This window comes from Leguminivora glycinivorella, chromosome 2, assembly GCF_023078275.1.
Source record: "Leguminivora glycinivorella isolate SPB_JAAS2020 chromosome 2, LegGlyc_1.1, whole genome shotgun sequence".
In the NCBI taxonomy this organism is placed as follows: Eukaryota; Metazoa; Arthropoda; class Insecta; order Lepidoptera; family Tortricidae; genus Leguminivora; species Leguminivora glycinivorella.
In genome coordinates this window covers 28,022,194-28,036,563 of record NC_062972.1, presented here as the reverse complement: position 1 = coordinate 28,036,563, position 14,370 = coordinate 28,022,194, and the positions used below count along the sequence as shown (strand labels likewise).

At 36.8% G+C, this 14,370-nt stretch overlaps 1 protein-coding gene across 1 annotated transcript; it reads left to right on the top strand.

Annotated features, from left to right (window-relative positions):
- Positions 1–10,110: 10,110 nt before the first annotated feature.
- LOC125239213 (odorant receptor 67c-like) lies at positions 10,111–13,911 on the top strand. The gene is made up of 6 exons (XM_048146739.1): positions 10,111–10,217; positions 10,726–10,822; positions 11,380–11,484; positions 11,794–11,882; positions 12,689–12,755; positions 13,814–13,911. The coding sequence occupies exons 1-6, from the start codon at positions 10,111–10,113 to the stop codon at positions 13,865–13,867; spliced, it is 519 nt and encodes a 172-aa protein (XP_048002696.1). The 3' UTR covers positions 13,868–13,911.
- The last annotated feature ends 459 nt before the right edge of the window (positions 13,912–14,370 follow it).

Here is a 14,370-nt window from a genome sequence, read left to right as displayed (position 1 = left end):
AAAACCCCCACATAACAAATTTCACCGAAATCGTTAGAGCGGTTTCCGAGATCTTCGGTAACAATACATAGTCATATAAAAATAAATAAATAAATATGTATACAAGAATTGCTCGTTTAAAGGTGTAAGATATAAGATATAACATTGTGTAACAGGGACAGCGTAATGCCATCGCACTGTCCCTGTCACACAAAGTTATATACCTAACATATTGATAACAGAATTATGGGAGCATTGGGAGCACCGGAGCACCCAGTGGCGGATTTGCAGTCCTAGCCGCTCTAGGCCCCAGGCCATGTGCCGCCCCTTTCTCAACACCCATAATTATAAACTAGATGCGTACACGTTGCGTTGCGATTTGCGAATGTCGTTTCCAAATTGGCAGTGATCGGGGATTTGGATGCCACACTGCGGGATGTCAAGTAGAAACAGTGATATGGATACGTCGTCTGGCCCGTGGTAATTTTTTTTGATGCCATAGTAGACAAATGATCAGTCAGATCGCCTGATAGTAAGCAACCACCGTCGCCCATGAACAATGAGGTTACAAGTAAACTGTGAATTAAACTGTAGGTATTATATTTATAAAATAAACAATATTAAGAGGGCTTTCACGTGAAAAATAGTGAAATCGCAACCGAGCGCTTAATCATACCGTGTGTGGTATCAAATTATAGGGCTTTGCGAGTAGTTTACAAATATATAACATATATAGGACTTTTTCTAATTAGTCTGACAAAATATGAAAAAATGTCCAGAAGTGGTAATAATTGTGACGGTGAAGGCTCGTTTTCAAAAAAATAGCCAAAATAGATAATAGAAATTTATAATCACTAAGGCGTAACAGCAATTTAAGTAAACGTTGCAGATTATTTTAGTACGAAAATAACTTCGATGTGATGTAGATGTTCAAAGAAATTGTCAGTTAATTTTAGGTAATTTGCCTCGTTTACTCTTTTTCAAAACCTTATAATAAAAATGTCGTCTGAGAAGATTCTAGTATACGTATTATAAATTTACCAGTTTCAGTATTACGAATTGTCCAAATTTTACAAATAAGATCGACTAATTCAGCGCTATACGCGGGTTTTCCTAAACGTGCATCAGAGAAAAAATCATAATTAATTTAGTGAGCTAACTTTCAAAAATCCAGTCTGATAAGAATCAAGATAATAAGATGCTCCAATTGAAACTTGAACTAAATATATCTATTAGATAACGGAAAGTGTAACATTTCACCGACTAAAACTATCAATTTTACATTATTTTTACGTTTTTCTTGAAAGCACCCTTAAATAAGCAAGTGTTGGTTATGATATTGATAATTAAGTAATTTTTATATAAATTACATATTTTATTGTAAGTGAGGCCTTAGATACTAAACTAATTAAATATAAAAAATGAATTCAGAAGTAATAACTCAGCTTTATTCAGCAGTAAGTAATTGATGATTGGATGTCGCATTTAAAACATTAACCCGTAATAGCAATATACTGACAATTAACTTATAATATAAAGGTGATACTGATATTATAATAAAAACCTGTCCTTTATCTAACCACATCAAGCCTGGAATCCCGCGGCAGATTCATACTAGCATAATGATTGCTGTCATTCACCCCTTATGCCATTCAAATCCCCAATCACTGCAAATAAGTAATTAAAACACTTAATCCGCTCACTGCAATTGCTTTACGCACACTGCTGGCAAAACAATCGCAAATCGCAGACACACGCGTAATAGATAAGGATAACAATAGGTAGGTACCATCCTATATATTTAACTAAAACTACTTAACTTTTATATGTCGGAGCCGGTAGCTCGACATCAAGGGGCAGGCACCAGCTCCATGGCGGGCGGAAACGGTGGGCATATCACGCACACAAGTCCAACAAATGTTTATGCAACTGGTAACGAATATTACTAATATCAAAACAAACACAATCACTTAACTTCCAAAACACAAAAAAATCACACCAACTCAAAGCTTTAGCATCACTAAGTTATCAGAACCGGAAACGAATCCGTGGGTCAAGTGGTACACTACTAGGTACTTAAAGCACACGCAAATAATCTCACGGCACGGTTATGGGATAGCGCGCGGTCGCGTGTCTCTATTCATCCATGTCCCAAATCTTAATGCCCTCTCGGCACCTTAAGGAATGCTTACAACAAATATTTTAATTAATTTCATTACGTACCACATCGGACCCACGGCTACGTTCGGCGGTGTTTACAATATCCGCCCCGTCTCAAAGTACAAAGACATCACTGTGACAATTCCGCTAATGCTGTTAACGTAAACATTGGACCAGGAATGTGGGCCGCCTCCATGGGCCTCAGACACTATAAGGTTACAGGTGCCTTGCGCCGACATATTATATGTAATACGATGTACGAATTAAATATTTATTCTTTGATACGCAAAAATGGATACGATACTTACGCGAGCCTATATAATATTAAGATACTTTGCATTCGAGTTCTTTGTTGTTAATCGTGTTATCCTCAGTGATTTTTTGCCACGATTTGCCGCCCTTAAAATCTGGCCGCCCTAGGCCCGGGCCTACTGGGCCTTACGGCAAATCCGCCACTGGGAGCACCATATAAGTAAATGGCAACTCGCGAAATAAGTAGGTAAACCTTCTGTATGTACCTACTCATTTGTTTTGCGACAGCGAGATAAGATCTCTAGGCGAAACCACGGCAGCGGCACGGGGCAGCAGACCAGCAGACAACCATACCTCCAAAAACAACCTAAAAACAGCCGTATTCCCTTTAAACAAGGTCTTACTAAACCGATTAAGTTAAGCTGGTGGTAACGCAGGCGACAACGATAAAACAAGTAATAATACAAGTAATTATCAACTCTATTCCAAAATCATAGAGTCTAAAACAACCGCATAGTTATCGTGGTTCTCAGCTAGTTTAGCAAACGTGCGAGGAACATCCGTACACCAATTGCTCTTTCCGTTATTTTAAACAAATTTAAACCCTAATATTTAGGAACTAAGAGCGTTACAGAATGCATAATCAAGTTTCCATAGACAATTTTACCAAAGAATAAAAGACGAGGGAAAATAAACAGTATTATATAAATAATAAAGGGTAGAAGGAATGCATTGTTAGTTGTGTGCTCTTGGGAACGAAATGAAGAAAATTATTTAATTAGAAACATTGATAAGAATGTAGGCACGGGATGGTTTGATTTCAGCCGGGAATCTTGGATCATTTATATTTAAGTAAGTAAGTAAACACTTTATTGTACAAGAAAATAATACAGCACATAATATTTAAAATAAAAAGTTTCAGTACAAAGGCGAATTTAGCCCTGTAAGGGATCACTTCCAGTTTCATGCTTACGTCACAAAAAAATATACCGAGCCTGTGAACAGGACGACACACTTAACCACTTTTACCTAAAAACAAAGGAAGAAACCAAAGTTCTAAATTCAAAAGCACAAAAATTGGCCGGGGATGTACGAGGTCTTTTTATTATTTCAATTTTTAAAAATCAACCTCATCTAGGATTTTATAAGCGCATCGATATATGCTTATCCTGCTATTTAATTCTTCGTTCAGTAATCTAACCTTCCTCGCCGTAAAAACATAATTTTGATCTCTTGTGACAGCTGTGACACAATCTATGGGTACGTAGCCGAATGGCACAAACGCTCACGAAACGAAACGCGTGTAGATATCTATCTCTATTGCTCTTGCGTATTGGTGTGACAGAGCAAGATTATACCTTTCGCGGCATTTCATAAGCGTTTGTACCATTCGGCTACGCACCCAGGACCATAACCACAGTATAATAAAGAGTACTATTCTACAGTATGGCCACTCCCGCTCCCCGCTGAAAGTGCTGCCCACCCCTTCTCGGTTACCTCACAGTTACCGCCTGTCAAAAACGCGAACAAACGACCTGTCATATCTCACTCGTACAAGCACGGTACGCGTTCACCTACACGAGCTTAGACTGTGTGCTAGGAACGCGCCTCATTCATATATTTGATCGCCAGTGTCCGAGATGCCGTAACTGACTAACTGTCTCGCATAAGTTCAAAACTCGGATAAATCCATTCTGCTTTAAGGTTGACTATGTATAAAAATATATATATCTGAAAAATAATCAACCTTAGAGTAGAATGCATTGACCCGATTTTGAAGTTAAGCGACACAACTAGAATTCGATTTAAGGTATGGCATCAGCTGTAATTACAACTACAAGTAGAGTGTAATGATGGTGATTGCAGCACAGTGTGCAATAATGTAGTGTTACATTATTAAAGTCGATGGCGATTCTTAAGGTAGAGCAATAAGGTTTTATGGTGGCGCATGGATTGCTCCACAATGCCCCCTCTATCTAGGGCCCTGAATCTACTATGGCGTCTAGTCTAGGATCGTGTGACCCCGTAATGTAACATGGTGTCAATGGTTCAACACGATCGCAAACATGATACAGCCGTAGATAACACGCCGGTGTAAAAACTATGTATTGTTATCAATACACAATAAGATCCCATGGCAGTCGTGGTGTAACAGCTATAATTATGATATAGTTACTTTACCACGAGTCTGATATTGAAATGTTCGATAGCGTTTGCGTATCTTACATATCTATCATAGGCCGTATTCGGGCATAGCTTTTAAGCTACGAGTACGATAATATTGCGTTATGAATGTTATGATACGATCTGTGTTCAAACTATAGTCATGTTTGACACTGACATATCCGATCCACAGTATCCATAATTCCAATACGTTCTAATATCTAACTAAAAACATTTTCATATACTCGTATGTACTACATAATTTTAATCTCATTTGGAATTCTCATGGTTCATGGTAGAATTTAAACAAAAATATTGACAAGGGATTAATGTGTCCCTTCCTTAACACCACAGTTACCTAAAATAACACCAAGTACTAAAACCATAAAACGCTTTTGTTCGTAACGGTACTCGCCACGTTGACCAAAGGATATCTTTTGCAATCTCAGAACGTTATATTCCAATTTGGGACTTATTTTTAAAGGACAAGGTTCAAATTTTAACGAAAACATGATTAGTAAATACGACGTTTCAAAAGTAATCACCACGTGTCCCTTTCCCAAGCTAAAACCTTTGTCGATTTTTTTTAATCCTGGTAAACTGTCAAATACTGGCCGGCGGCGTTTAAAAAGAATCGAGATTCGAAATTCAAAGGCGGAAATGTCAAAAGCGTTGTCGATGGTTGGCGACGATAAAAGGTTTCACTGGAATATGGAAAAAATTGGGCCCCGTTCCACGTTTGAAATTCTGAATCTGGCCGCTTCGAAACTAGAACGGTATTTTTATGGATTTCTTTGACAGGTCGGTTATAACCTATATTGCCTTGGTATTTTTACTTTCTCGGTACAAAAAACCGGCCAAGTGCGAGTCGGACTCGCGCACCGAGGGTTCCGTACAAACCTGCAAGGTTTACAAAGTTCGTTCATTACGACAATCGAGTCATAACTATGGTATTTTTATTGCAAAATGAAATTCATAACATTACAATGGGGAAAGATGGAGGAGCATAAATTTAAGAATATTTTGTAATGTAACTAAAAATTTAAGGTTTTCGGAATTTTTCCTTTATGTGTGCTATAAAACGTTGCTTCATGCCAAATTTCAAGATTCTAGGTCGACTGGAAGTACCCTTTAGGTTTTGATTCCCTTGCGAGTACTTGCGAGTTTCAAAATATGCAGCTTAAATTGCTGTTTCTTTTGATTGCGTTGACATAGAAGTTTGATTTTGTTACAGCTTAAAGGTATTATAGACCTGAGTATTTGGTATGAATTTCAATTTAATACCTCTACGCGTTTATGAGGAAATGGGTAGTAAGGTTAAAATTATTAAAAAAAAATATATTATGTGATGTAACTAAAAATTTATGGTTTTCGTAACTTTTCCTTTATCTATGCTATAAGACGTTGCTTCGTACCAAATTTCAAGATTCTGAGTTCACGGGAAGCACCCTGTAGGTTTTGATTCCCTTGCAAGTGTCGAAAATTTGCGGCATAAACGGCTGTATCTTTTGATTGCGTTGGCTTAGAAGTTTTATTTTTTCACAGCTTCAAGGGACAGTAGACCTGAGTAATTGATATAAATTTCAGCTTCATACCTCCACGCGTTCCTGAGAAAAAGGGTCTTGGCAGACGGACGGACGGACGGACAGACGGACAACAAAGTGATCCTATAAGGGTTCCGTTTTTTCCTTTTGAGGTACGGAACCCTAAAAATGGAGCCAGGAATGAATGTGAGGATAAGCATTAAAAGGGATTCTGATGATTATCTAATCTCCTATGCTAATCTCAATAAACTACGCAAAACATGTAGAGTCTGCGCGGAAAGAGAGATTCGCATATGGGATATGGGATCCTTTTCATTCCACGACTTCTCTTTCCAATCCGACTCTTTTTCTCTACATTTGGCATATCGCGCTTTGATAAAATTATGCCTACTAGTAAAATATGTATTTAAATAGCATTACCACACTCTGTGCTATCAAAGACGACGGAAGATTAGTCTGATTAGTGTCTTGACTTTCCGACTAGTAGGTATATTAAGCAATATATTTAAATTTTTTACTGTAAATAGTTAATGTAGCTGTCAAACGTTTATTGCTGCCTTTAATTTAGTCGTTTTCTCTATAATTAACTTTTAGGAGTCGCTAAGCTAGAATTAGTACTTATTTAGTAGTTTTTAATTAAAACAACTCTTTAATTTCAAGAGTCACTTAATCTATAGGACACGCGACACGACATATCAAACGGAATAACAGTAACATCCAATTAACAATATATAGATTCAATATTTTTTAAATTGTAGGTTTAAATACAAAAACTTTTATAAATAAATATTTTTAACAAGAAAATACTCATTATTGTGACTGCTCTCGTCACAAACACAGTTTGAGCAGTACGTTTTCAATTCAGGTTCATTAATTTAAAAATAATTCAAAATGTCATCAAAAGAGGTTGAACAATCCCTGATATTCACCAAAATCGCCCTACTCATCTCCGGAATCAAACTGCAACCAGGAAAATGGGATTTTCTTTTCAAAATAATATTTCAAGTGAATTTTCTCTGGCTTCATTCAGATACCCTGGGTGAACTTTTCTGGCTGGTGGAAGGAATACAAGAAGGGAAAAGTTTCTTAGAACTGTCCTATATAGCACCTTGTGCGACAATCTGCCTACTATCTTCAGTAAAAGCCATATTTTTCTACGTTCACCAAGATGTTTTGCTTAAAGTTGTTGAAAAACTTAAAAATATACATCCAGAAGATGATGATGAAAAAATTAATGAAAGAAAAACAATTGAAGACGAAGATTTAAAAGATATCGTACAACGAAATGTTAAAGAATCTATTACATTTTTAAGGAGTTTGATAAAACTGGACTTAGGCATATGCTTAGGGGTTGTAGTGGCATTTTGTTTCCAGCCTATTTCGTCGATGGGATACGATTATTGGACGACAGGGACTTATAAAGTCACGTTTCCTTTTAATGTCAAGTATTTCTTCGATCCCTACAGTAAGGGTGTGTGGCCTTTCGTCTATTTTCATCTAGTTTGGTCAAGTTAGTATTTTATTAAAGATATTCATTGCACATGCACAACCCACGTAAATTTCAAATTGAACTTCGTAAAATTTTAACTCTTGTTATTCCTGTTTTTCAATTTAAGCGAACGGTTGTTCTTTTAAATAAAGAGCAAAGTCTATAAATTACATAATTTCCTTGAACTTGAAAATTTGTTATGGGGTGATATGACCGATTTGCATAATAGACGAGTTAATTATAGGTCCATAAATTTATTCCTTGAGATTTTTTATTATCTTTAGTTTCATTTCATCCTCCTAAATTTAATATTTCCCTTGCACCTATATTTACCATTTACGTACGTATCTTCATAATATTGTTTATAAACATAATGAGCAGGTCTGCTCCTGAGTAGGTATACCTAAAATTAAATGCTTATGGGCTAATGGAATCACGAGCCCTTTCGATCATATAAGGTGAAAAAAAGTCCCCAATTAAATTGTTCCACTTCATCGATTTAAACTTCCCTAGATACACTATCGCCTACAAATTCGACACTCAAAAGTGTCCGATCGCTTAGTTGCAAATGTGTGCGTCTAGTTGACAAACGAAAACTTCGCAATGTAGTAAAAACTACTTTAATTTTTTTACAAAAACAACGCTATTTCTTAGTACTTAGAGTTCAATTTCAAATGCAAGCAATTGGCGGTTATGACATTAATGAATGTGATCATCGCGAAAGCCATAAAATTTTATGACCGCAGATCGCAGGTGTGCATATTTTTAAACAAATCTACGTCTTATTGCAACCAACATAAGTTTAATTTCGTTCGCGCTGCAACAATCTAAACGCCATTTTTAAATTGGGAACGAGGATGGACAGAGGCATCATGGGAGTCGTGCTATGAGATGAAAGGCGAGAATGAGGAAATTTGCGGTATTTTTGCGAAAAACTGTTTAAAAATATATATATATATGTGTGTGTGTATGTATGTTTATAAATAAATAAATAGATATTGGGGACACCTTACACAGATCAACTTAGCCCCAAACTAAGCAAAGCTTGTACTATGGGTACTAAACGACGATATACATACTTAAATAGATAAATACATACTTATATACATAGGATACATCCATGACTCAGGAACAAATATCTGTGCTCATCACACAAATAAATGCCCTTACCGGGATTCGAACCCAGGACCGCGGCTTAGCAGGCAGGGTCACTACCGACTGAGCCAGACCGGTCGTCTAATATATATAACATATGTGTGTGTGTGTGCGTGTAGTGAGTGTATGTGTAGCGATTATGTGAAGGTAAACAGTTGAGGGATTGTATGTGGTGTGTGTGAGGGATGGTGCACTTGGAGAATATGAATTAAGTAGCTATTAAAACAAAGAAGAATTGAATGATGACATTAATTTATTATTCTACGTAATTTCTTTCAAAGCTTTGTGTGGGTAAATCTCTCCGCTCCTCAGCTATAATCTTGCGCCATTTTTCCCTTTCAACGTCTTGTTTTGGGAATCTGGAATAAAAACCTTTTTTTATTACTTAAAAACGAATTTGCTATTCCCGGGTTGTTTCTTTTTATAATTAAAGTAATTTATAAGATATGTATTAATATTATTGAATTGAAATCATTTATTTCAGACTTATTGGTCCATAATAATAAATAAATACATACACTAATAATATGAAATAGGCTTCTTTTACAAAAAATATAAATTAGCGACTCCATCATTCCATTTTTAACTATGTTCCACTTCATCCATCTTTTGTCGCCGTCCGCTCATTACTAGTATAGCGCGAGAGAAAGAGACAAACTGCGTAAGACCAAATCAAGGAATTTACTTTAATTATTCTAGAAAATAAATGTTTTTAGTAAGTTAGGAAGCCATTTTGGCCACAAATGCATAACATTATAAAATTATTAACAATTACTTACCGGAAATACGATACGTCATCCTTTTTTAACGTATATAAGGTGTTATTTTTGCACTTTTTTACGGAGCACTTAGGCATGTTGCCGACACGGCGGATGAAGCGCTACTAACCGCCCAATTGTGCTTAGAACATTTTCAAGCACAATTTGCTGCGGACACATTCTAAGCCATGATGGTGCATCTAGGTAGTTTAGATCGATGTTCCACTTCGATACCATTTTTCAAACACTTTGTAGGTACGCAAAATAATAGAATATTTTGGGACCATTTTTTTGTCCTAGATCGAGGGGACAAGGATTCTGAGCAGGAAAAATATGAAATTTACCTAACTAACTAACTAACTAGTATGGCACTGTGATCCAAAGAGAGTCTTGGCCTCCAAAACGAGAGCACGCCACTTATCCCGATCCTGCGCAGCTTCCTGTCAATTATCGGCTTGCAGCTGACACAGATCCGCCATCACGCTGTCTCCCCAGCGGTATCTGAAATTTACCTACCTTAGAAAAATATTTGTGTTGTCAACTCTTCCAGCTTTCATAGCGTTCTTCAACACTTTCGGCACGGACACGTTTTTCTTCGCATTCTGTGTACATGAGGATGCACTTCCGCATCCTGAAGAGGAGGTTCCAGGACGCAGTGTGCGAGAGAGAGAGGAGACAGTTCGTGGAAGTCGTTAGGAGGCACCAGGATTTGATACAGTTAGTAAATTATGGTTTTCTCTTAGATACCTCTACCACTTAGACACTGGTGAATTGGTGATCAAATATATGAAAGAGGCGCGTTCCTAGCACACAGTCTAAGCTCGTGTAGGTGAACGCGTACTATGCTTGTATGAGTGAAATATGACAGGTCAACTGTTCGCGTTTTTGACAGGCGGTAACTGTGGGGTAACCGAGAGGGGGTGGGCGGCACTTTCAGCGGGGAGCGAAAGTGGCCACATTGTACGATAGTACTCTTTATTATACTGTTACTTATTAGGGGAGAATTATTGTCTAAAATACTTAGTCTAGGGAAAACAGTGAGAACTAAGAAAGGACTACTTAACCTATTCTTTTGGATGCTAGTAGAAAAACAATTCCATATGATTCTCTCGGTCATTTACCTACATGATCATTGATCACTGGGATTTCCTGCCCAAAGTCCTCTTAGCTTTTCTATTTCTCTGTGTTTGACGAAAGGATTACTGTTTCTTCTTCTATATTTCAGTTTAGCCGACAATGTGGAAATCCTGTATTCCAAGTCTACACTCTTCAACATCGTCACCAGTTCTGTTCTCATTTGTCTTAGCGGGTTTAATGTTACGGTAATGATTTATTGTTTTAGATACAAAGCGTTACCTACTTATAGTAAATTTGCAGGAAGATTGGCATATGCATGTACTAATTGGCATTCAGGCGTATGAGCATGATCGCGCGATAAATGATAAAATATCAGAGCTGATGTTTTATCATTTATCACGCAACCATACTTGCCTGCCTGGATGACGCGACTAATTTTATTTTTATTCGTGTATATTGCACGATATAAAATTCTACAAATGGCAGACTTCATGCCTTAAATGAATTCTTTACCAGTCAACCATTAGATCAAATATAAATTTTAGTTATTGCAGCCATTGCAGGGTTGTAATTAAATGTCGAGATACAATGTAACATGAAACACAATTCAAGTTATTCCAAATTCCAATTCCAAATTCCAAATCGTTTAACATAGGTACAACAATAGGTCTTAAACTTTGAAGACATGATATATGTCTTGGATTGGATCCTATTGTCGACCCAAGACACATATCATCGCGAATCACACGATTGATATTATATATAATTATAAAAGATATTATAATAAAATTTGTGTTCTCAGTCGGTGGAGGATATGGGCGTGGTGATATCATTCATGGCGTTCCTGTCCATGAGTCTCACACAAATCTTTTTGTTGTGCTACTTCGGAGATATGCTCATGAAATCGGTAAGACGTCCGTCCGTACGTTCGTCTTAATTCTGATGTATCCGATTCCAGGGTGCGTAGCCGAATGGCACAAACGCTCACGAAACGCTCACGAAACGAAACGCTCGTAGATGTCTATCTCACGAGACAGACAGAGCCAGACTACCTTTCGCGGCGTTTCGTTTTCGTTTCGCGTCTCAGAAATGCTATTCGGCTACGGCACCTGTACATTTAACATGAATATATTTTGTATGTGTAAATATATATTTGTGAAACTTAAAAGTATGTATAAATCCTACGTGAGTTTTTCTGTGAGTGGTTTGATTTCAGAGTATGGAAATAAGTGACGCCATCTACAACAGCGAGTGGTATCAAGCAGATCAGCGTATGAAGAGGAACGTGCTCCTTGTTCTGATCAGGTTGAAATTTAATTTGTAACTAGCTCTTTTAGAAAGAGACAAAAAGTAGCCTATGTCACTCTCCATCCCTTTAACTATCTCCACATAAAAAAATCACGTCAATTCGTCGCTTCGTTTTGCCGTGAAAGACGGACAAACAAACAGACACACACACATTTTCCCGTTTATAATATTAGTATGGATATACAGAGTGGTAGTACTCCCCATAGGTATAGGGTGGGCTGGGGTGGGTAAAGGTTATTCTAAGCGAATTCGCGATAAAAATACTCTCTCACACAAAGTTCAACTTTACACAACCAAAATATTTTTTACTGATTTCTTGGTTGGTCCTGTGCTGTTGTTAAAGTTGCTGTATGATTTAAACCTAAGATCCCTATTGGTATCTGAGGTTTCCAGAGTAACTCCTTGTAGGTATAATACTAAGTAATCTAACTATACAAAACTTTTCTTGTACATATTACTTTTTGCTACTTGTAATAGTTTCGAACGTACAAATTTTCATTTCCACTAAAAGAAAACTTGTACACTGCAAATCGAGAAAGTTTATACGCTGGAACAAGTTGGATGTATATGGGCTTGTGAGTTTGCTTCCAAAAGAACCTACCATTAGTAGTAGGAACGTTTCATATATGTATATAATATTGATAGGTACCTACTACATAGGTTATATTGAGTGGGATAATGTGAAAACACTCCTACCTATTCTTAACCTATTATTATAAAAAAAATTGTTAAAGACGCAGGTTATAAACGGAGTCACTAGGTATATGAAATTAGTCATGTTTTTAATTTATTAAATTTCGCAGATCTCGTAGACCATGTAAACTGACAGCGGCCCGATTCGCGGACGTCAATTTGACAGCATTCACTACGGTAAGTTTTGTTAACAGTACATCTACCGGTATTGGGGAAAACTTTATCTACACGCACATTAAAAAAACTTCTTTTCATGTTTGCGCTATGGCTAATAATGTGTAGTTTTCACATCGATATCTTCTCAATTTTGTGTCGTCAAATCATGTCGTTAAATGACAAAAAGGGTTTATAACTTTACACGGGTATTTACTGAATGAACATTATCGCATGAAAGTGAGCGTTTTCCTTACCTATTCAGACGTCCCCATACTCACATTTAATGTGTACAGGAAATTCCAATTCAGAGATCTCTGAGTCAGTCGTATTATATTGCTGGCCATAGTGGCCACGCTTGTCACGCATGTCGTGACACGACACGATATACGTCATCTTGTCGCTCCGCGATAGTACAACTACAAACGCTATGTCGTTGTCGTGTGGTATGAGAGCGACAATAATACGCCTGATGACGTGATGACCAAAATTACTATTAGTCTTCTGTTCTAGACGAGATAATGAAATTATTATTTTACGTTTCTTTCTATATTTCCTCGGTCCAGAATCTAGACTCTCGTAAATAAATAATTATTTTAATGTTATTTTATTCAATTGGGATGTAATAGATAATTGTATTATATTAAGTAGGTAGATATACCTAATACTTTTCCTACGAGTTACCAATAGTTATTTTTTTTACAAGGGGGCAAAGTTGTTGTTTAACCCTACGTGCCAGTATTGATAATTTGATACCCGAGTAACCGGAGCAAGCGAAAGATTACAATATTTAACTTACTAACTTACAAATATTTTTCTACAGTCCAAGTGTCCATGAAACCTAAATAGGTTAGTTGTAATGACAACTAACTTAATAATGATTAATGGTCTCAAATATTCAGTCTCAATAGGCAAAAAATAGGTCTTGCAAAAGACATAAACGTGCTACTATCTGATAAATATGATTATGATGATAAATTGATAATGGTAGCGCGTTTCAGTCTTTTCTCGGGAACACGTAACGTAGGTACTTAATGGTTTTATTTTTCTTATACGTATATTATGTATTTAATTTATTTCAGATACTGAGTCGATCGTGGTCTCTCTTCGCTCTTCTGAAAACTGTTTACAAATAAACTTAAGTTTATGTGTATTACGTTTGAGTTTATATTAGGACCTGCCGACGACGACTAGGTACAATTTTATTGGATTTAAATCATTTTTAGGCCCCCGACGCAAAAACGACGGGGTGTTATAAGTTTGACGTGTCTGTCTGTGTGTATGTCTGTCTGTCTGTTTGTCTGTCTGTCTGTCTGTCTGTCTGTGTGTGTGTCTGTCTGTGGCATCGTAGCTCCCGAACGGATGAACCGATTTAGATTTAGTCGGGAGTGTTCTTAACCATGTTTCATGAAAATCGGTCCACTATGTCGCGGTCGGGGGTTTTTTCAATTTTTTTTTTATACTCATGGTATGGTAACATTAATTGCTATTGACGCGATTAATAAAGTAATTTTCAATAGGACACAATATTAAGTAAAGCATTTTTTCTTTAAACTAACACTTATATCACCGCGGTCCCGGGTTCGAATCCCGGTAAGGGCATTTATTTGTGTGATGAGCACAGATATTTGTTCCTGAG

What these genes read in the sequence shown, in the direction of transcription:
- LOC125239213 (XM_048146739.1), top strand. Translation starts at nt 10,111, where the DNA reads ATGAGGATGCACTTCCGCATCCTGAAGAGGAGGTTCCAGGACGCAGTG. An exon ending in AGGCACCAGGATTTGATACA is followed by an intron (nt 10,218 to 10,725) that starts GTTAGTAAATTA and finishes TCTATATTTCAG; the next exon opens with TTTAGCCGACAATGTGGAAA. An exon ending in TTAGCGGGTTTAATGTTACG is followed by an intron (nt 10,823 to 11,379) that starts GTAATGATTTAT and finishes TTGTGTTCTCAG; the next exon opens with TCGGTGGAGGATATGGGCGT.